This window comes from Juglans microcarpa x Juglans regia, chromosome 3D, assembly GCF_004785595.1.
Source record: "Juglans microcarpa x Juglans regia isolate MS1-56 chromosome 3D, Jm3101_v1.0, whole genome shotgun sequence".
NCBI classification, from domain to species: domain Eukaryota; kingdom Viridiplantae; phylum Streptophyta; class Magnoliopsida; order Fagales; family Juglandaceae; genus Juglans; species Juglans microcarpa x Juglans regia.
In genome coordinates, this window is record NC_054598.1 from 39,654,696 (window position 1) to 39,677,663 (window position 22,968).

Here is a 22,968-nt window from a genome sequence, read left to right on the forward strand (position 1 = left end):
GCACAAAAAGCCGGAATGAGAGAAATAATCATTCCTGACCTACTGAGGTTGTCCAAGACTAGATGAGGTGGTTTGAAGCCCAGGATAGTAGTCCTGAGCGATGGTACAATGCCTATACGTACATCCATGTCAGTGAAAAAAAATAAATACAAGAAATATAAATAGAGATGAAAACACAGCTTTACGTGGTTCGGCACAAGGCCTTCGTCCATGAGTTGTTTGGAGGGCAAATCCACTATAATATGATTATTATACAGTCTCTCATGGTCTCTCATGGTCTCTCTTTACTATGAAGGTTAGAGACCTCTTTTCTAGAGAAGATCCTCTCTCTGGAGCTCTCGTTGTGAAGTTGAAGATGATCTCTGTGTTCTCGTCCCCCCTCCCTCGTAACAGTAATAATTAGATGAAAACGTTAAAAATTAAAAATTAAAAATTATTTGTATTTGAGTGGAGTATGAAAAAAAAATTATTAAAAATTTTGAGATGAGATGAGTTATATTTTCTAAGCAGCCGCTTACCTAAAATAGCTCAAAACTTGGTGGGTGAAGTGAATTAATTGTCAAAAGTTGGGGGAGTAGGGTTAAAAACTACTTATTATGGTATGTTTGGATAGTGAGATGAGATAAAAAAAGTTGTGATAATTTGTGAATAGTAGTACGATTATTAGTTGAAATGAGATGAGATTAGATGGGATGAGATGGTGTGAGATTATTAGTTTCATCTCACCTCTGTATCCAAATGGGCCCTAAGTAAAACCGCAGGTGTCATTTAGGCTAATTTGAGGACTTTCAAACACGTCGAGAATTGCATTTTTGTACTAAGGGTATGTTTGGGTTGAACTCATCTTAACCTATCTAAAATTAATTATTGATGATATTTATTATATTTTTTATCTTTCCATAAAAAGTTAAAACATATCTCAACCTATTTCATACATTCAAATATATCTCAATGGACAAGCAAAACCCACTCATACATCTTAACTCACTATTATTTTCAAATCAATTCAAATTATCTGAGATTGCCTCAATACTTAAACGTAGGCTAAGATCTTATTTGGTTATACGGATGAGATGGGATGAGAAATCAGTAAATAGTAATGAGAAAGTTTGTAAATAATATTGAAATGATTTGAGTTAAGATATTTTATAAGGTTTTGGAAAACGAGAGAAAAAAAGTTAAATAAAAATATTATAAAGTTAAAATATTGTTACAAAATAATTTTTTAATATTATTTTTGTTTGTGATTTGAAAATTTTGAATTATTTTTTGTATTTTGTTTAAAAGTTTAGAAAAGTTGTAATGATTAGATGAAAAAATTAACAAAATTAAAATTGAAAATTGTTTATATTTAAATAGAATTTGAATGTTGAAATGAGATAAAATATGATAAAATAAGTTAAGATCATCTGTGAAATCAAACTATATCTAAATATTTCTTTCCCGGATCAGAAACAAAAATTAACAATAAAATAGAGAGAGAACATTATTTTTATTTAGTTTATTGTTTTCGGCAGACGGCAAAATTTGGTGCCTGTTCGCTTGAGAATATGGGAGGTGGATGGAATAAAAAACGAGAAAAAAAAAAACAAAGAAAAAAAATCGAAAACAAGAATCTAAACTAAAAGAGCATTAACAAAAAAGAAAAAAGAAAAAAGAAAAAAGAGTAAGGTAGTAAAAGTAAGTAGATAAAGTAAAAGTAAGTAGATAAAGAAGAAGGATAACTGCTAAAAAAGAAACCAAAAATCCCAAATAACTAAATAATCTCAATTATATATTTCATCAATAGTTTTTTATTATATTATAAATCTTAAAAATCAACGCTCGGACACGACACCATGTCTTAACTCAGCTCAGAACAGCATACTTCCCCCGCACCCCCCCCACCCCCACCCCCACCCCCAACGCGATCTCTTTCAAGCTCTTTTATTTATTTCTGCTAGTTTCTTTCTTAAGCTTTCAATTCAAAAAATTCCTTCCAAATCCCTGTATGCAAATTTTCTTCATTTCACATTTCTAGGGTTTTCTTTCTTTCTGCTCTCAACCTCCCCAATCACGGAAAGATTCAAGGAATTTATATGACTCAGATTTTTGCTAAATTTATCAGTTGGGTTTAGCAAAGATTCACAGCTCTCAGTATTTATTGTAAGCCTACCTCTGCTGTTGTCTGATTTTAGTTTTTTTTTCCTGAATAGTTAGTACTAGTTAGTGTAGTTTTTCTCTTCTTTTCTCTATTGATTTTTTAAGTTTATTAGTAGATCTGTGTTACGAGGAAATGTTTTTGAGCAAATTAGGATCCTATTTTTGGAAGAAAATTGCGGTAAGAGGGAAGGAAAATTATAAATAAAGTTGGGAGTATTATTTTTGCGTTATTTTGTATTTTGTTTCATGGAGTAGCTTTCTCAACTGAGCCAAATGCGTGGATTAGTAACTCTCGGTAGAGTGGGATTTTGGTTGCCCGAAAACCCGAATGATCAACATTGAAACTTGATCGTGTAATATGCTTGGTTGTGCATATCTTCTTGGGAACCAATAGAGCATTAATGCTTTTGGGTTGGAGATGAATGAGTTTGATCCGATTTAAGCTAGTGAAACATTCACGTTGATTTATATTTTGAATTAAGAGTGGGGAAGATCTATGTTAAGAAAATGCACCTGAATATGTATTGGGAGAAAAATTATTATTTTTCTTCAATAGAGGGAGTAGATGCTGACGTTTTGTACCCAAGAAGTTGATTTTCCCATCAGTTTATTACTCTTAAGTGCTATTTGGGTGACGCAAAAGCGAGGTCAAATAGGTTTTGACTTTAAACCAATGGTATCACGCAAATAGGGTATGTCTGTTGGTTGTGCTGGTGCCTGTGTCCAATATATTCAGATCAAAACAAATTTTTGAAAGACTTTGTTGTCGGAAATGTTGTTACACACTGATCGTTATCATTTTTTAACATCCATATGACAGATTACTGATAAATGTGATAGATGCACTCAACCATGCACTCATCCGCACAGGCATGTGCTTTGTTGTTGAGAAGATTTATTTATTTATATGTAATTTGTGCTTATTTCTTCTATAGAAGTTCTTTGGGCATTTCAATTCATGCATGATTAACAAAGTAAACATAGCTTTGGTGCTCATTAATTCTATACATGAACTTTTTCCAAAACTAACATGCTGCTTCTTTTAATTTTTTAATTTTTACTGATAAAAAAAAAACTAACATGCTGCTTCTCTTTCTGCAGGTTTCAGTTGTGTTACTAATTGTGAACCTTATTCCAAAATTCTGCCTAAAATTCTGAATTGGTAATTGTGGTCCTCCCAAAGCTTCTTATTGGTGGAAGTCATTTTTGGACTAGATTGGAAGGGAGATAATTGATCCTTCCAAATCTCTCATTGTTGTAGAAATTGTGTACTTGGTTATTAACTTCATGTATAGGTGTTATATGATCAATCTGGTTACTGAAAAACGGATCTCCTGCAGAACTATACTTTGCTGATTCTTTAAATTTTCAATATAAAGTATAAAAAAATATGCCTTCATGGTGGGGGAAGTCATCATCCAAAGAAGCAAAGAAGAAAACAAGCAAGGAAAGTTTCATTGACACATTACACAAAAAATTTAAGAGTCCATCTGAAGTTAAAGCAAACAATAGATCAGGAGGGTCTCAAAGACATTGCAGTGACACGGTTTCAGAGAAGGGGTCTCGATCCCCCCTAGATTCAAGATCACCTTCTCCTTCCAAACATGTGGCAAGGTGTCAAAGTTTTGCTGAAAGGGCTCATGCTCATCCACTTCCACTTCCTGGTGTACACTCTGCCAGTATTGGTCGTACAGATTCTGGAATTAGTATATCGATAAAACCTAGGTTAGAAGAAGCCTCAAAACCACTGCCTCTTCCAAGACCTGGATGCATTCATGGCAGGTCAAATCCTGTGGATTTAGATGGAGATGTGGTCAATGCTTCTGTTTCTAGTGAGAGTTCCGTTGATAGCAATGACCTAGCTGACTCACATCATCGTAGTCCTCAGGCAACTGATTTTGACACTGGGACTAGAGCTGCTGCAGGCAGCCCTTCCAGGTGTGGTTGCATCTAACACGCCCACTTTAACACCGCATTGCTGATATTTACTCATATAAACATAGGTTTCTATGGGTTGTTTTTAGCTTTTATGCTTACCTGTCATCTTCCTTTTATCTTAGTCATCTCTGACAATTTTATTGCATATTTTCTGAAGCTTGAAGCTCAAGGATCAATCCTCTAGCATTGCGCAAATGAACTCAAGAGAAGGAAAAAAACCACCTAACCTTCCTTTCAGTAATCTTTCTTCCCCTACATCACCTAAAAAAAGACCTTTAAGCAGTCATGTGCCAAATCTACAGGGTCCTTATAATGGTGCTTTCTTCAGTGCTCCCGACAGCTCCATGTCAAGTCCTTCCAGAAGTCCAATTAGAGCTTCTGGCTGTGAGCAAGGTACGAGTTCTGCTTTTTGCGTTGGGAAGACTTATCCAGATATCACTTTTGTTGGATCTGGTCACTGCTCCAGTCCAGGTTCAGGTCAAAACTCTGGGCAAAATTCAATGTCAGGACAGATATTTTGGCAACAAAGCTGGGGCAGCCCAGAGTATTCGCCTGTGCGGAGTCCTCGAATGACTAGCCCTGGACCAAGCTCCAGAATCCATAGTGGTGCTGTTACTCCTATTCATCCTAGAGCCGGAGGGACATCCACTGACTCACAGATGAGTTGGCCTGATGATACGAAACAACAAAGTCACCGTTTACCACTTCCTCCTATAACAATTTCCAATACTTCTCCTTTTTCTCACTCAAATTCAGCAGCAACATCTCCCTCTGTACCACGAAGTCCAGGAAGGGCGGAGAATCCAGCAAGTCCTGGCTCCCGGTGGAAAAAAGGGAAGCTGTTAGGTAGAGGCACTTTTGGACATGTTTATGTTGGTTTTAACAGGTATATACCCAAAAAAACAAGATGCTTTGATCCACTATGTTGTAAATTTTTCCTTAGTCACCCGTAAATGTCAATGGGTCCTCTAGGATACCCGGGTCCTCATCCCTTAATATGGATGTTGTAAAGGTGTCTATGTTTAGAGGATCTGATAAAAAGGAAAAAAAAAAAAAAAATGGCTTCTCAGAAAGCCACTTTTCCCATTGCAGTTTTCTCTCGGCTCACTATGATGCCTAGCTGAGCTGTCTATGTATCAAAATATAAAATAAAGTTTGTGGAATACACTTTCTTGATCCTTATTTCACTTTCAACATGCGAGTGAAATGAGTACACAAGTCTGATGTTAGCCTAATCCTTCGATTATCCATTGCATCAGTGATCATTTGTGTTGTCCAATAAGATTGATGTTTTCTGTGCATACCTAGTCCAATATCCCCCATTCCCCTGCCCCCCTCCCCTTTTATTGTTCATTAATGGAGTTTATGAATATCTAATTTTAATCTTGATTGATTTAGTGAAAGTGGCGAAATGTGTGCAATGAAGGAGGTCACATTATTTTCTGATGATGCGAAGTCTAAGGAAAGTGCTAAGCAATTAATGCAGGCAAGTTGATTTCCAATAGATTTTAGAGATTTTCATCAACTTAATAGTTCAAACAATCTACAATCTCAGATATATATTTTTTTATACAAAAAGAAAAGATCCGAGGTTGTCTATTGTTTGAACCATTAAGTTGGTGAATTTCTATAACTTTGCCCAAACAAGCCATTTAGCTGCTTGATATTTTGCTTGAAAGAAGTTCTTACATTCTGTTGTGGCAGGAAATTGCTTTGTTGAGCCGTTTACGACATCCAAACATCGTGCAGTATTATGGGACTAAAACGGTAGGTTTAATGTTTATATCTTGCTAATGTACATCTGATGCATTAAGCATCCTGCATAAACTCTGGAAACAGTCCGTGCTTGATGGTGGTCCCAGGGCCGGCTTGAGGGTAAGGCCACTTAGGCCATTGCCTAAGGCCCCACCCTATGCAAGGCCCCCAAAATTAAAAATAAAGATGTTTTTTATTTTAATTTTGTTAGAAAAATATAAAAACCATTTCATTAAATAGAAATTTAAATTATTTTTATATTTCTCAATGTGTGCTAGGCCTCATGATACTAAATTTAATATTTAATACAATGGATAATTTATATTTTAAATAATTATTTTCTAAGATCTTGCTAAATTGAGGCACAAAATTTATAATGAGGCCTCATTTTAAATTATTGTATTAAATATAAATTCAAAAAAGTTTATTTAAATATTTTAAATAAAGCCTCGTTTTATTGAGAAGTTTGAAAAATATTTGATATAATAATTTGTATTTTATTATATTATAATTAATAGTAACTCACTTAAATTTTGCCTTCAATTTCTATTGAGCTGCCCCTAGGTGGTCCCCAACTTTCAAAAACTTGGGATTCTGACTCTTTTTGGTCACTTCAATAACCTAGTTACACCCTGCTATATATTGGTGTGTGGTAGTGCTCATCATGTGTCATCATGTGCAACATCATATTTATAATTTTCTATACCATATACATTAGTTTTATAAATTCCTTGGACAGGTGGGTGACAAACTTTATATATACCTCGAGTATGTTTCTGGTGGCTCCATTTTTAAACTTCTCCAAGACTATGGACAATTTGGTGAACTAGCAATTCGGAGTTATACTCAACAAATCTTGTCAGGGCTTGCATATCTGCATGCAAAAAATACCGTTCACAGGTGAACTGAGTCACCCAATTTCTTTTTATCTAATGCAAGATATAAAATTTTTCTGCTGTAATTGACCAAAGTTTTAAACATCATTAATCTTCTTAAGCTGAATTTCTTTCAGGGATATTAAAGGAGCAAATATACTCGTAGACCCAATTGGCCGTGTGAAGCTGGCCGACTTTGGGATGGCCAAGCATGTAAGTGTACGCATGATCAATTTTTTATTTAAAGTGAGATTGTAATAAAAGCAAATGAGTGCTCATTCTGGCATATGAAATTTGTGAATTGGAATTATTATTAAAATGGAAGATTGTGCTTACACAACCCTCAACATCACCTCCCAGACTTCTCAAAAACATTTAACATCGAATTAATGCATGTTTAACATTCATTGCAAGGTTGTGTCAACACTGATTGTCCCAACTTACTTTGTTTGTGACTTGTAGATTGCTGGGCAGTCGTGCCCATTATCTTTCAAGGGGAGTCCTTATTGGATGGCACCTGAGGTCAGAATATTTCTGGTGCTAGCATATTCCCTTAATAGCAACATGTTTCTTAATTGTATATTTCAAAACTCTCGTGCATTGTTTGCCCAGGTTATAAAAAATTCAAATGGTTGCAACCTTGCTGTGGATATTTGGAGTCTTGGGTGCACTGTTTTGGAAATGGCTACAACAAAACCACCTTGGAGCCAGTACGAAGGGGTAGTGATTTAGACCAAAGATAGAAGCTTTAAATTCATCTCTTGCCAGCATTTGTTTGGGGGGGGGGGGGGGGGGGGGGGGGGGAGGGGGAGGTGGGGGGGGGGGGGCGCTATTTCCTTGAATGTTTTCATCAAAGTTTCACTTAGTCAAGGATTGTCTAACATATTGGAAGCATGAATCTCAGTGAATTTTTTAGATTCTGGTGTTGATCCTTTTAATCTCTCGTGTAATGTTTGCATGTTATTGTCTGAAGGTTGCTGCCATGTTTAAGATTGGTAATAGCAAGGAACTCCCAGCAATTCCAGATCACCTCTCAAGAGATGGGAAGGATTTTGTCTGGCGATGTTTGCAACGCAATCCAATCGATCGTCCTACAGCTGCCGAGCTTTTGGAGCACCCTTTTGTGAAATATGCTGCACCATTGGAAAGACCTATTTTGGGCCCAGAGCCTTCGTCTCCGCCTGCTGTGGTTACAAATGGAGTGAAAGCTCTGGTATGAAATTCAATTTACTTTAACTAGTTGTGGACCCGCACGATGTGTGAGTATGTTTACCCGAGTGTCATGCATCAATTGTCCAAAATCAGTCTCAAAGAGTCTAGAATGCAAGAACATTCATATAATCTTCTTTTCATAAAAACAGGAAAAAGAAAAATGACCCTTCAAAAAAGGTATTTGGACTTGGGAGTCATATAAATTGAAAAATACTTTAAACAACAGAATTAATTTTTTTTTTATAAGTATTCTTTTAATTCTTTTTGCAAGTATAATTAGCTGTGCTTTTAGAAGTACGAAAGAATTTTATTAATAGAATCTAGGCAAAGCATGTGTACATGGCAAGTATACAATTAACCGTCGAGTATACAAAGATTTTAAAGTAGAAGTGTTAAATGGTGGGAAGTCATAAGGGTAAGTAATGGAGGGTCAATGGCTACAATAAGATAAATAATCTCTTTTTCTTTATTGAAAAATTTGTAATAATAACATTTTTTTTTACCTATAAAAAAATAAATTAGTAATAATAAAAGAATAGAAGAGTTAAGTGGCGGGGAAGCTAAAGGGTTAAATAATGGGGAATCAATAACTACAATAGGGTGAAAGAGTCTTTTTTTAGAAGTGCTAGATCTACAAATTGATTTTACAAAATTAAGTTTACAAACTGAGTGATTTAATGTGATGCTTCAGATTGCTGATAAAAAAAATGTGATACGTGATATCTACTTTACATCAAAATGTGTTTTACAACCCAATGTATCATATAAAGTCACATTAGTTTTTTTTTTTTTTTTAAGTAATAATCTTTATTGATGTGAATGAAACTAGGCAATGCCCAAGTACACAGTAAGTATATAAAGTGAGACACCTAATTACATTCTATGATGCTAGAAAGAAGATAAAAACTCATGAACATTTTCTCCCTTCAATACAACAACAGAAAACCATTGGAAAAGAGAGAATACAAAAAAATTCCAGATTTCCCCCGTTGCACGCTCCTTGTTGTTAAAGCACCTGTCATTCCTTTCCGACCATAAACACCACATTAAGCACAAAGGAATCATCCGCCATACGGCTGCTAGTTGGACGCTACTATGAGACCTATTCTAGCATGCTAATAGGTCCACCACATTCTTGCCAACTCAACCTGGCTCTACTAAGGATACTAGCCCATAACTCTCCAGCCACCTCACAATGTAAAAGCCAGTGATCTACTGATTCCCCACTTCTTTTACACGTAGCATCACTCCGTGACCATCATACCTCGCTTTCTTAGATTATCAACCGTCAAAATCTTTCCATGTGCAGCTGTCCAAGTAAAAAAAGCAACTTTAGATGGAACTAATACCTTCCATATACTCTTCCATGGAAAGAAAGTGGGTTGTAGGACTGTCAAGACCTTATAAAAAGATTTAACAGTAAAATTTTCTCTCCTCGTGTGAGTCCACAACATACGGTCACCCGCATTAGCCCTAGCTTTGCTGAATACAAGTAACTGTAAAAATCTGCCAGTTCTTCAAGTTCCCAGTCCTGAGCATTTCTTGTAAAAGTGACATTTTAAGTGACCATCCCTTTGGCATGACATAGTACTTTTGAAACTGGAGCTTGCTGATTTCCAGCCAGGTTAAAAACAACTGGGAAAGCTATGCAAAGAGGACTCTCCCCACTCCATACATCGAACCAAAAGCGGGTTCGTGCTCCATCGCCCACCTGAAACTTGAGATGTTTTTCAAAAGTGTTCCATCCCTTTCTTATGAATTTCTACAGGCTTATTCCATAAGACCCCCTACCCTCTTTAGAGCACCATCCCCCCCATGCACAACCATACTTATGATTAATAACCTCTCTCCACAAGGAGTTCCCTTCCATTTGGTACCTCCACAACCACTTCCCTGATAGTACTTTGTTAAGAACGCACAAATTTCGCACCCCTAACCCCCCATTCGCAATTGGACAGCTCAACCTTTGCCAACTCACAGGGTGAAATTTAGATTCCTCCCCCATGACACCCCACAAGAAAGCTCTAAACAACTTTTCTATACGGTTTGCCACACTCACCGGTAATGGAAAGAGAGAAAAATAGTAAGTGGGAAGGTTGAAAAGGGTGCTTTTGATGAGGGTTGATCTCCCCCCTTTCGATAGATATAACCGCTTTCTATCATAGTCTTTACTCAACCTTCTCAACCACTCCATCCCAAATACTCTTTGCTTTGAAAGACGCCCCCAATGGGGAGTCCAAGATATTTCATAGGAAGAGAGGCAATTTTACAACCTAGTAAAGGAGATAACGGGTCCCCTTACGGCAGCCTCCACCATACGACTCAATGCCTCCATTTCAATAACAAAAAGGAAAGGAGATAACGGGTCCCCTTGTCTCAAACCCCTTGAAGACTGAAAAAAACCACATGGTCTTCCATTGACTAGGACCGAAAGCCGAGCGGTCTAAACACAATGTTTAATCCATTCATACCACCTATCCCCAAAACCACATCTTCTAAGCATATAGAGGAGAAAATCCCAACACACATAGTCATAGGCCTTTTTCATGTCGAGCTTGCAAAGGACCCCCGGGATGCCTTCTCTTAACCGACTGTCCAAACACTCATTTGATATTAAAACTGAATCCAGGATTTGCCGGCTCCTTACAAAGGCATTTTGAGGTTTGGAAATGAGTTTAACACCTTTGATATGATTTTGTAGATCCCACCTACCAAACTAATAGGCCGGAAGTCTTTCAATTCATAGGCACCAACTATTTTCGAAATAAGAGCAATGAAAGTGGCGTTTAGTGACTTCTCAAACTTTTGACTAGAATGAAAAGCAAGAAAAATCTGCATCACTTTCTCCTTCACTATGTCCCAACACTCTTGAAAGAAAGCCATAGAAAAACCATCCGGACCCAAGGCTTTGTCTTTACACATACTTCTCACCACAAGATGCACCTCCTCTTCATCTAACGACCTCTCCAACCAACCTGCTACATCTGAATCCAGCTGGTCAAAGATTAAACCATCAAGTTTGGGGCGCCATTCTACTTTTTCAACAAGGAGATCCTCATAATACTGCACTGTGGTCTTGGATTTGTTCGGGAGAATGTAACACATTTGAACCGGAATGGAGGACTTCAATAGCGTTGTTGCGCCTATGTGAATTAGCTTCCTTGTGAAAGAACTTAGTACATTTATCCCCCTCCTTCAACCAAAGTGCCCTTGATTTTTGCCTCTTAAGATATTTCTTCCATCAACAAAACTTTCTCAATTTCGGTCACCACCACATTCTTTCTTAGCAAGGAATCCGCATTAACTACCCCTTCCTCCTGCAACTCATCTTAAAGGATATTTTTCTGCACTTCCGTATGTCTAAATTCTTCTTCATTCCACTTTTTTAAATCGTAGTAAAGCCCTAAGTTTACCCGGCACTATGAAGCTAGGGGTACCATCAAAAGAATAATTATCCCACCAAGCCCTTACCTTCTCCACAAATCCTTCAACTTTCAGCCACATATTCTCAAATTTGAAGGAACGCCTACCCCCACGAATACCCCATCACAATCAAGCAAAATTGGGAAATGATCGGAACAAACACGTGGCCGCCTTTTGTGACAAGTCCAGAAAGTGCGTCTCCCAAGAAGAAGAGACTAAATCTGTCCAGCCGGGACCCCCCTCGGCTATTGGACCAAGTGTAGGCCCCCCCTACCAGTAGAAGATCCACAAGATTCAGGTCAAAGATAAACTCTGAAAATGCTTCCATTGCACATGTCGACGTAGAAGCCCCCGCCCTCTCACTAGGGAACCGAACAATATTAAAATCTTCGCAAAAAGCCCAAGGTAAATCCCATAAGGAATGAAGACCCTCCAATTCCTCCCACAAAAAACTTCTGTCTCTATCTACATTGGGCTCATACACACCAGCTAAAGCCCACATCCACCCATCCTCAATGTTCTTAAAAGATACAGCCATTGAGAACACCCCAATGCAATCCTCGACCATCTCCATCACTTTCTTATCCCACATCACCAACACACCTCTCGAAGCCCCTGATGAAGCTAAATGACACCACCCAACAAAGGAGCAACCCCACAGGCTACAGAGTATGTATCTATTTATACCACACAACTTAGTCTTTTGAAGGCAAACAATGTCAACCTTCTAGCTACGAAGGAGGGATCTAATGCGGAGACGTTTGTTCACTTCATTGATCCCCCTTACATTCCAAGAAAGGATTTTAGGCTTCATTAAATAACGAAATCCCCTTACTCTTCAACCTCTCCCTCCCCACACTTCCCTCCTTGTTGTCGTAATTAATAGAACTTTTGAGATGTTTCAACCCCCGGTCCTGTTTCGCTGCTGATTTCAGGGCTGTAGGTCTCCTTGCCTCCATCGCAATTAAAAGGGCCTTAAACTGGTCTTCATACCCAACAAACGATATTCCCACACTTTTGAACTTCCTCTACTTTTTTTAACAACTAGTCGGATGTTAAATTGTACACTTGCTTTGGAGAGAGAGTGGGTAACGGGATAGGGCTTTCCAACTCATCCTTATCACCCTCTATGTCGCTGACCATAAGCTGATCCACTGACTGAACTATAGACTCAGGCTGCGTTTGGTTCCCAAACTCAGTTGAGCTCAGCTGAGTTCAGTCTAACTTTAAACTGAGTCTAACATCCAAACACCTAACTCTCAAATTACTAAACTCATTTCAACTCAAAACTTTCTTACACGTGGGACCCACAACCTTTTTCAACTTAAAACATCTTTATACATGGGACCTACAACCTTTTTCAATTTTTCATAAAAAATACTAAACTCATCTTAACATCCAAACACACTTTAAACTCAGTTTAGATGGGCCCCACATAATTGCCTCCACTACTCAACTCACTACTATTTATAAAAAACTCAAACTCAGCTCAGCTCAGCTCAACATCCAAACGCAGCCTCAGCCTCCTTCAACACCTCTGATGATGACCCAGGACCCTCATCAATCCCCCCTTCCATATCCACCAACCATAGCTCCTAATTGAAATACCCCTCAACCAACTCCCCATCCTCCAAAATTTTCCCAAAGGACACATCTTTTTCGACCTCTAGTGCCTCCAAGACCTCCTCTGTCACTTTTGACGCCAGGGGCATTACCTGAGGCATGCTTGAAGGTTCGCTGGTGATCGGCAACATGGTCTGTGCACACCTCAACTTCCTTGACGAGAGAATGGTCTGCAATACTAGATCGCAACCATCTCCCCTGAAACTTCATTCCCCAGTAGACAGAGCCCCTTGCTTGACATTGAGGAGATGCTGGCGACCTCGGTCGAACCTTTCTGTGCAGGTCCTGATGACTTGAGAGCAGGTACACCATCGGCGACCTCCATCGAACCTTTTTGTGAATATTCATCGTCCACTATAGATGGTGCCGTTGGTGTCATGGCTGCCGCCGAAGGAGTGACAGCCTGCAGCAAGGTCGTCTGAGGCCTCGTCGGCGATGATGGCCTGTGCCCACTTGCAGATGGGCCAACAATAGCTTGCAACTTCCTTCGCCAGACGCTGCCTCGATCTCTAGGCTGCATCCCCATGGGCTGAGGTCCGTCTCCTAGGCCCACTTCCCCTTCCCCTCCAGACAAGACCTTCCCCTTCCCCTTCAGTGCCTCATTGGGCCCTCTGGGCTGACCCTGGCCCATTTCGCTAAGGCCCCTTGACTAGTTAAAACCGAGTCCCACAAATTCCTGCCCCAAAACACATCGTTTCAGCCACTGAACTTTATCAGTCAGCTCACCCAATTGACTTTCCATAACTGACAAGGCAGAGTGGATTTCCTTATACAAACCAACAATTCTGTCTTCCCCTTCGTGACTTTGACCCCCTTCCAAAAATGCAGCACCGCCTGGCCTGGGCAAAATCCCCTGCCAGTTCTGCCCTCTTCACGTCTTGAGGCCCCTCTTTCCGACCTAGGAGAGCCTCCCTATACGAAGAATGATGCTCCCCATACAACGGCTGAGTTAATGTAGACCTCTCCTTTGAAACAGGACCACCACCTCCACCGACTTCCTACAACGCTACCATTAAGTTCCTCCATCCCACACCATTTCTATCTTCGGGGACAAAGATGAAGCTCTATCGCCCCCCTCCTCCATACTCCACCAAAGCCAAGTATGTGCGTCTGGAGTTGAAGCACATTGCACAATGTAGCCTCTGTCCCTATCCCTATGGGCAGAATAAAACCCCTTGCCTGCTGCCTTCAAACACCCTTCCAAGGCTCTGTAAAACCACCGAGCTGTTTCCAACCCCACTCTCATATTCTTCACCACTTTCCATCCCTTTTCACACAATAAAACATGTCGACCATCCCTTCTCACCTCAAACAACTTAGACTCAATCACTACACGTTTCATGGAGCGCATTAACCAATGGTACGGTCAAACACCCATCCAGAGAGAAGTGTACGGAGAGATAAGCATTAAAAAAATTAAAGCCATGATAAATCTAATATAAAACATAAGCCACATTAGTTTGTAAGCACTTATTATTATTTTTTTTATAAAATTCCTTTGTACATTAAGCATTTCTCTGTTTTTTAATTGAATAAATTATCGTAAAATGTTGGGAAACTTTTCGTCTTCAAAACTTCTTTAAATCAAAATATTTAAATTTGTAGAGTAAATTGGATGACGTGGTTCAATGGGGAGCGAAGCTCATGCTTCAGAAATTATACATGTTATAGATGTTAGCCACTTTGTTTTTGTTACAAATTACATGTATGATTTATGTCAGAGTGGAATCTCTATGAACTTGGCTAATAACTTGTGTACGGTAGGAAGATTTCACATGTATTTTATTACTTTGAGTGCTTTATATGTCTTATGACTGGAGGGTTTGGCTCAGAGAAATATTATATCAAATGTATGTAGAACTCTTCTCTTCAAAAATATTGTCCATTTTGAGGTTGGGAATGGAAGGCTAGACAACTTCGTTTTCCTGACTTTGGAGACTTTGTATTTAGATTTGTCTTCAAAGAATGACAAAATTGAGAGACCCTGCTTTAACATAAATTCCATTACAAGTCAGAAGTCTAGGCCTGGTGGGAAACAACAGTGAGTTGGGCTGGTGTGGTGATAAGACATTGCGTGAGACAGATTGTATTAGGCCGAGTATCAGAAAGAGAGAGATATTAGATTAGAGGATGCTGCTCATAAAACTCGATTAGGTCCCGTTTGGATAGTGAGAGCGTTTCATCTCATCTCATCTCATCTCATATCATCTCATCATTAAAATATAATAAAGAATTCAACATTTTCAAATCCCAAAACAACAATAATATTAAAAAATAATATTCTAACAATATTTTATTCAACTTTCAACTTTCATCTAAAACCATTTCATCTCATCTCACTATCCAAACCACAAGTTTGCTAATTTTCTTTAGGAGTTTTAAGCTGATCCTCTCTTATTACAAAGTGTCCTATTTTTTTAAGGACAACCGTATTGGCTGGGCACCAGGGGAGCTTAGCTCAAAGAACTTGGGAGCTCAAAACTCCTAGGACATTAGTCCAGTTGGGAGGCCTACATCCAGTGCATGAGAATGGAAATCAAAGTCATTTGGCGGGAAATAAATATACCTTATTAGAACAGGCAGATAAGTTGCAGGACCATCAGGGCAAATATATAATGCAAGGAGAAGGACATATGCAGGAGTGAGGTAAATAGTGGGATAAGAAAGGAGAAAAGAAAAGCTGATGAGCATTGTCAGGTCATTGTGCAGGAAAGGAAAACAAGACCACTGGTGAGGTTTTTTGTGCGTTTGGGTGGTTCAAATAAAAGATGAGATACTAAAGAGTTCATAATTGTAGTGCAAATATACTCCAAATAGAATGCATAAAACAAAAAAGGTTCGAGTCCAAGTCCAAGTGATCCAAGAACTTCTTAGTAAGGTGTGGTGAGGGGCAATTCTGGTATGTATACAAATACACTTGCATGCTTACATAAAAACTTTGTTTGCTAGTTGGTTCATGTGGATGTAATTCTATTGCATTGTGCGAGTGTGTGTTTGTATGCATAGATTGTGCTATTTATTGGCTTGGTGCATAACATACCACTTAGTGAGACCCTTTATATTTATAAAAAAAGGGTTAAAATACTAACAGTTTTTTATATAAGCTGATGCGGCAGACTTCCACATCAGCAGTGTATTTGGTGTGTCAATAAACAGGCTGCAAATAGGTTTATTCTTATTTTTGATTTCTTATATATGCCTCCAATTTTCAACTGTTGCTCTGCTTTACTGATCTTTTCAGGGCATTGGGCAAGCAAGAAATCTTTCCACCTTGGATTCTGATAGACTTGCATTTCACTCATCTAGAGTCCCAAAAACCGGTTCCCATGTCAGGTCTCTCTCTCTCTCTCTCTCTCTCTCTCTCACACACACACACACACACACACACACACACACACACACACACACACACACGGGCACTTGCGCTCACAATAGCAACTGTCTGATTTTATTGTCCTTATTTACAGTGAGATCCATATTCCAAGGAACATATCATGCCCTGTTTCACCTATTGGAAGCCCTCTATTGCACTCAAGATCACCACAACACTTGAATGAAAGAATGTCTCCTTCTCCTATATCTAGCCCGCGAACCACTTCAGGCTCATCCACACCTCTCACAGGTGGTGGTAGTGGCATTCCATTTAATCAACTGAAACAGTCAGTTTATTTGCCAGAGGATTTTGGAAGCATGCAAAAGCCCCCAAATGGTTTCTACATCAATGTCCCCTCCTATCATGAGTCAAATCCGGACATATTTAAAGGAATTCAAACGGAGCCTTATATATTCTCAGAACTGGTCCCCAGTGAAAATGGTGTTTTGGGAAAGCAATTTGGAAGGCCTGCTCATGGCGAGTTGTATGATGGACAGTCCGTCTTGGCTGATCGCGTGTCTAGGCAGCTCCTGAGTCCCAGCTCTCCTTTGTCCAGTCGCACCAATGGTATATAACTTGACACATAGTCGCGGACTACCTTTCAGAGCCCTGTCAGACTATGTTTCCGCTTCACTGGATCAATGTAATTATCATTTTAGCCGACAAGGAAGCTAGTTTTTCCAGTAAGGACTCCTAACCAACAGAATCCCTGGAATAAGGTTGGATCCGTGGCAAATGAAGTGGCTGGTGGCAGAAAAAGTGTGCGCAGTGGCTTGGTGTGGAGACTTATGGCATTCAGATCATCCAGTGATCAAACAAGCCAGGTTATATAATGAAACCAGTACGGTAGTGGATGTTTGACCTGGCCAATTACATGGAGCTCACTTCCTGGAAAGGGAGCCAGTTGTCTTGCGTAGCTTCTCATGATTGATGCGGCATTGACATTGTACAAGTTGAGTGCTTAAATTGTCACCTAATGCTTGACGGATTTGAGGTATGGGTAAAGCACTCTTTTTCCTTGTGAACGTCTGGTGACATGCGTGGCAGTTCCTTCAGTACCTAAAATAAAAATTATAAAAGAAAAATCGCGTCGATGATAACTATTTTTTTTTCAAGATCGTCATCGTATAGAAGAAAATAGTGATCGAATTGGTATCTGAGACTATTCTTTCTCGCTCTCTTTCTTTTATTTGTTGCATGTATGCTTGGTGGAAACTTCCACATCAGCAAATATACTGCAACATGTTCTATTTTATCTCTGTTTAAAAAAATACACACGAGGAAAAAGAAAGTGGATTTATTGCCTTGTTTGAACGTATAACATATATTCCAACTGTGACTTAATCCACCAATTAAAATTCAACCTGAATTAAGGAAAATGGGTAAGAAAACAAAGAAGTAAACTCGCAAATTGAGGATATTCAGACTTTCAGAGTACCTACTCCCAGGGGTAAAGATTTCATTAAACAAACTCAATGAATATTACAGACTGTCCAAGTATTTGTACAATTGCTTAGAGAAAGAAAAGTATTTGTACATACAATTGAAGGGGCCTTGACACCACAGCTGATATCTCTGCCCTCGGATTGCCATTTAATGGTTTGTACAGAATATTATAAAATATTTTCAAATATTTCATTCCAAACATCAATTAAAGATAATTTCGAATCTTTAACATTTTTATTTAATTATTACAATTTTTTCAAATTTTTAAACAAAACATAAAAAATAATACAATTTTTTCAAATTTCAAAATGAACTATATTAAAAAATTATATTTAAAAAATATTTTAACTTTATAATATTTTATGGGTAATGCTACTTAATCCTACGAATGAATTTGCCCTCTCAAAGTTACCATTAGTGCAATTGCACTTTTTTTTTTTCCTTTTTCTTTCAAACATACTTCAAACATTTTAAAAAGATACAAAAGTTCACTAATAGTCACTTTCTTAACCATTAAGAAAAAAAAAAATACACGGGCGGTCAAGTTGAGGGGGCAAAATCATGGGGCTAAATAGTATTATCGTATTTTTATTCAACTTTTTTTTCTTCTATTTCTCAAAATACAATAGACATCTTAACTCAAATCATTTCACTATTATTCATAGATATATTGATATATTCTTTTTTTTTTTTAAATGAATAAGCCATATTATTCAACTTATAATCTCAATGGATGAATACATGAAGGGAGACCCTCCAAAATAATGCTCTCTTCATAGAGTTTAAGTGCATGAAAATGTATTTGCATCAGCCCATAGCCGCAGCACATGAGAAAAAAAAAATGTGAGGTGTGCTGCGGTTATAGGTTGATGCATAGAAATACTCTTAAGTGCATACTTGGCAAATACATGAGCCACAATATTTAAAGTCATAGGGACATAGTGAACTGACCACAGCTCCATCTTCAACAAAAAAGATTTAACATCATTAAGAATCATCCCAATTGAGTTCTACTTCTGGTTTGAACCATTAAGATCCAACACAACCTGTTGTGCATCCCCTTCTAGCATTATATGAGTTAAACCCAACTGTTGACACATAATAACAGCTTTAAGAGCAACCAATGATTCGGCCAAATGAGCATATGGAAACAAGTCTTTTTGTGATATGAGTGAAGCCACCACCTTGCCCTCCCAATCTCAAACCATTACTCCAATCCCAACTTTGCAATGTGTTTTATAAACAATAGCATCCCAATTAGCTTTGTATACGTTATGAGGTGGGGCACTCCATTGAGAAACAAACTGTCTTAATCTAGCAAGTTCAACTTCTTGTGCCAGGTTTGCTACCTTAAAGTCTGAAACAACTAGGTTAGCAAGCTTGACTACTTTTCATGGATCCCAAAACTTGTTCTAAAAAACCAGATTATTCATTCTCTTCCACACCTAGTATACAATTGCAGCAAACTCATCTATTTCATTCTTATCTAGGATTGATAACAGGTGAGATATTAACTCCTTGAATGAAGACTCCATTACCACAACCTTTTATAGCTTCCTTGAACTTAAGCCCCACACATCTTGGATTGATCTGCATGACCACAATGCATGATTAACAGTTTCTGGTTCAATATTGCACACTAGACAGAGTGGAGACTCAACCATCCTTCTCTTGAATAAATTCTGCTTTGTAGGGATAGACTCATGGCAGGCCCTCCATATTAACATTCTGGTAGCATTAGTGACCTCCATTTTCCAAATCTGAGACCAAACCTTCGGTCTAGAGAATCCACTGGATGATTGACCCTGACCACAACCTTCCAGTTCACCTATTAAATGATATGCACTCTTGACTGGAAACTTTCCATCCCCTATGCATCTCCATGTCAGTTTATTCGAGGCATTGTTGACACTTATAGGGAGCCTTCTAATCAGATCTGCCTCTTCTTGTTCAAAAATTTCCTGTACCATAGAAACCTTCCACTCACAGCTTTATTTATCAGTTAGGTAGCTCACCAGTGACCCCGCATCTAACACTTTCCTTTGGGACTGAACTCTGAAAGTTAATGGCCGAGGGATCCATTTATCTTGCCAAATTCTAATTGACTCACCATTCTCTATGCTCCAAAATAGACCTTCAGTTAATACTTGCTTAACAACAATAAAACTCCTCCATAAATAGAAAGGGTTACTCCCCATCTTACCATGCAGAAAGTCAGTTCTATAAAAGTATTTTACCTTTAAAACTCTAGCTGCTAGAGTATGTGGCTATTGCACTAACCTCCATCCTTGCTTTGTTAAGAGGGTCACATTAAAATTTTCAAAATCTCTATAGCCAAGACCCCCCTCCCCCGCCTCTCTTGATTGGCCTAACTTTTTCCATGGAAGCCAATTAGCTTTGGATCTGTCCCCTATAGTACCCCACAAAAAAATTTGCATGAGGTTATTGATGCCATTCAAGATAGCTTTGGGATGCTAAAAAATACTCATACAATTGGTTGGGATAGCTTGCACAACAGACTTCAAGAGCACCTCTTTGCCTTCCTATGATAAAAACCTCATTGTCCAATTCTGCATTCTATTCCTTATACTGTCCAAGATTGGTTTAAAGGTTGTTAGCTTCTATTTCCCCACATAGGATGGTAGTCCCAGATACTTCTCATAAGACTTGGCTTCTCTCAACCTTGCTGATGAAAGAATTGCCTCTTTTGTTGTTGCTCTAGTATTACTGCTGAAGTATATTGAGGTTTTATCCAAGTTGAGTCTTTGACCAGAAGCTATTTCATAAGCATTAAGTAGACTATATAATTTGCTCCACTCCAGTATATAGGCCTTACAAAAAAGTGGGCTGTCATCTGTAAAAAGAGGTGGTTCACTAACAAAGTCCCTCTTGCAAAAGGAAAACCCAAGATAAATCCCTTTTTCTCAGCTCTATCCAACATGTTTTCAAGCACTTCTGAACACAATATAAAGAGATAAGGGGATAATGGATCCCCTTATCTCAAACCCCTCGAGGGAAAGAAGCCTTGTTGTGGAGAACCATTAATCAAAAGTGAATATTTCACAGTATTTACACACTGCAATATCAACTCATTCCAATTATTCTCAAACCCCATTTTGAGCATGACAACTTCCAAGAACCTCCATTCAATCCTATCATAGGTCTTACTCATGTCTAGTTTAAGAGCCATATATCATTCCTTTTTGCCCCTCATCCTATGTTTCATGGAATGCATACCTTCATAGGCCATAATAATATTGTCTGAGATTAATCTGCCAGGGACAAATGCACTCTATGATGGAGAAATGATATCAGGGAGAATTTTCTTTAATCTATTGGCTATAACTTTTGATATTATCTTGCAAAGAACATTGCATAGACTAATAGGTCTGTACTCAGAGACTAAGGTTGGGTTCTTCTTATTTGGGATCAAAGCAATGTAAGTCTCATTAATTTCCTCAATGCCTTTTCTGGACACTAATACCTCTTTCACTGCAGCCACTATCTCATTATCCATCACACCCAATTGTCTTGATAAAAACCTATAGAGAACCCATCTGGACCTATTGAGCTTAGAGGATTCATATAAAAAATTGTAATTTTCACTTCCTCATAGGTAAAGACCTTCATAAGCCTCAAATCATTTCAGTAGTTATTACAGGTTCAAGATTTTCCAATGCCTCCTCAATTCCCCTAGGTTGCAAGTCTTAAACAAATTCTAGTAAAAAACTTGAAACAACTCACTGACTTCCACCTAATTATTAGCCCAAGCACCCCTCTCATTAGAAATCTTCTTAATGGTATTGGTTTGCCTCCTTTGAGTTCCTGTCCCAATCTTTAAGCTACTTTTGCTTTTTCCTTTGCCTTCACTTTAGCTCCCCATCCTTCAATATTACATCCACCTCTTGTTGAAGATATTTAATAGTATCATTGAAATCACCTGTATTCATATCTTGCATTTGTTGAATCATGTCCTTTTTTTGTCCAAACTGTTTTTTAGGATCCCCCACTTGAGGCTTTAGCCCAGACACTTAAATGATTCCTACAACAGTTCAAAGCCTTCTTCACATTGCCCATCTTGCTGTTTCTACCCCAAGAAGATCTCCATGCCATGTTGATAATGTCTTTATACTCATGCTTCTTAGACCAGAATGCCTCATACCTGAAAAATCTCTTGTGATGGATAAACTCCTCTTCATTGTTATAACAATGAACAAACAATGGAGAGTGGTCAGAGTTAATGACTGGTAGAACTTGAATTAATTTGTTTTCAAATAAAATAGGCTAGAAACTATTTCCAGTACTCTGTTCAGCCTTTCTTTTGTGAATCCCGTGCCCTTTCTTTTGTTACTCCATGTAAACCTCGAACCACTAAAGCCCAAGTCACTTAGCTCACAGTCATCAAGAGCCTCTCTAAACCTTTCCATTTGAAAGAAAAGTCTATTTGCTGCTCCAACTTTTTCATCATTGCTCAGAATCTCATTGAAATCACCCATACACAGCCAAGGGCATTGGTTATTAGGCTTGAGCAACCTCAGCAATTGCCAACTCTCCTTTCTTTGCTCCATTGCTGGATTTCCATAAAGCCCCGTTAAGTGCCACTATCTATCATCTTCTATATTGGACATCAATAAGGAGATATGACTTCTTGAATAAGAGAACAACTCAGCCTTTGTATCCATGCTCCACAACATTGCCAAACCCCCACTTTTGCCCTTGCAATCCACTACATAGCTAAAAGCAAAACCCAACTTGCTTCTAATCTTCTCAACTTTCTCTCTTTTACATTTTGTCTCAAAGAGAAACACTACTTTTGGGACATTTTCCTTCACCAATAAGTGAAGCTCACAAACTATCCGAGGGTTCCCAAGCCCTCAGCAGTTCCAGCATGAGAGTTTCATGGTGACTAGCAGGGCTGCTCAACAGCCATAGCCAATATCACCTTCTTCCATCTATTTTTCCTTTCCCTAGTTAAGGGATTTAGCTCCATCACCATACTATCACCAAGTGTCATACCCTCCACCATTTTTAGCCCTACCTGAGCCATCCTCTTCCAACTAGAAAGCCTGTTTTGGCCTTTTTCACCTTTATTACTTTTACCCATATTACGAGAAGCATTATTGACCTGTCCATTAGCAAATTTGAAAATCTCCCCATGCGTGCCTGCTACCACCTTTTCCA

At 38.4% G+C, this 22,968-nt stretch overlaps 1 protein-coding gene and 1 long non-coding RNA gene across 2 annotated transcripts; one reads left to right on the plus strand and one right to left on the minus strand.

The window, feature by feature from the left end:
* The first annotated feature begins 1,835 nt into the window (after positions 1–1,835).
* LOC121254457 (mitogen-activated protein kinase kinase kinase YODA-like) lies at positions 1,836–17,456 on the plus strand. Its single transcript, XM_041154502.1, has 12 exons — positions 1,836–2,145; positions 3,244–4,080; positions 4,238–4,966; positions 5,479–5,566; positions 5,785–5,847; positions 6,575–6,735; positions 6,848–6,923; positions 7,173–7,232; positions 7,323–7,430; positions 7,684–7,923; positions 16,210–16,301; positions 16,436–17,456. The coding sequence occupies exons 2-12, from the start codon at positions 3,533–3,535 to the stop codon at positions 16,914–16,916; spliced, it is 2,646 nt and encodes an 881-aa protein (XP_041010436.1). The 5' UTR covers positions 1,836–2,145; positions 3,244–3,532; the 3' UTR covers positions 16,917–17,456.
* Positions 14,992–22,968, minus strand: LOC121254458. The gene is made up of 3 exons (XR_005938646.1): positions 22,958–22,968; positions 18,993–18,997; positions 14,992–15,156 (listed from the first exon to the last, which is right to left on the minus strand). It is a non-coding gene; the product is annotated as an uncharacterized LOC121254458 (long non-coding RNA).

What these genes read in the sequence shown, in the direction of transcription:
- LOC121254457 (XM_041154502.1), top strand. Translation starts at nt 3,533, where the DNA reads ATGCCTTCATGGTGGGGGAAGTCATCATCCAAAGAAGCAAAGAAGAAA. An exon ending in ACTTTGGGATGGCCAAGCAT is followed by an intron (nt 6,924 to 7,172) that starts GTAAGTGTACGC and finishes TGTGACTTGTAG; the next exon opens with ATTGCTGGGCAGTCGTGCCC. An exon ending in CTTATTGGATGGCACCTGAG is followed by an intron (nt 7,233 to 7,322) that starts GTCAGAATATTT and finishes TTGTTTGCCCAG; the next exon opens with GTTATAAAAAATTCAAATGG.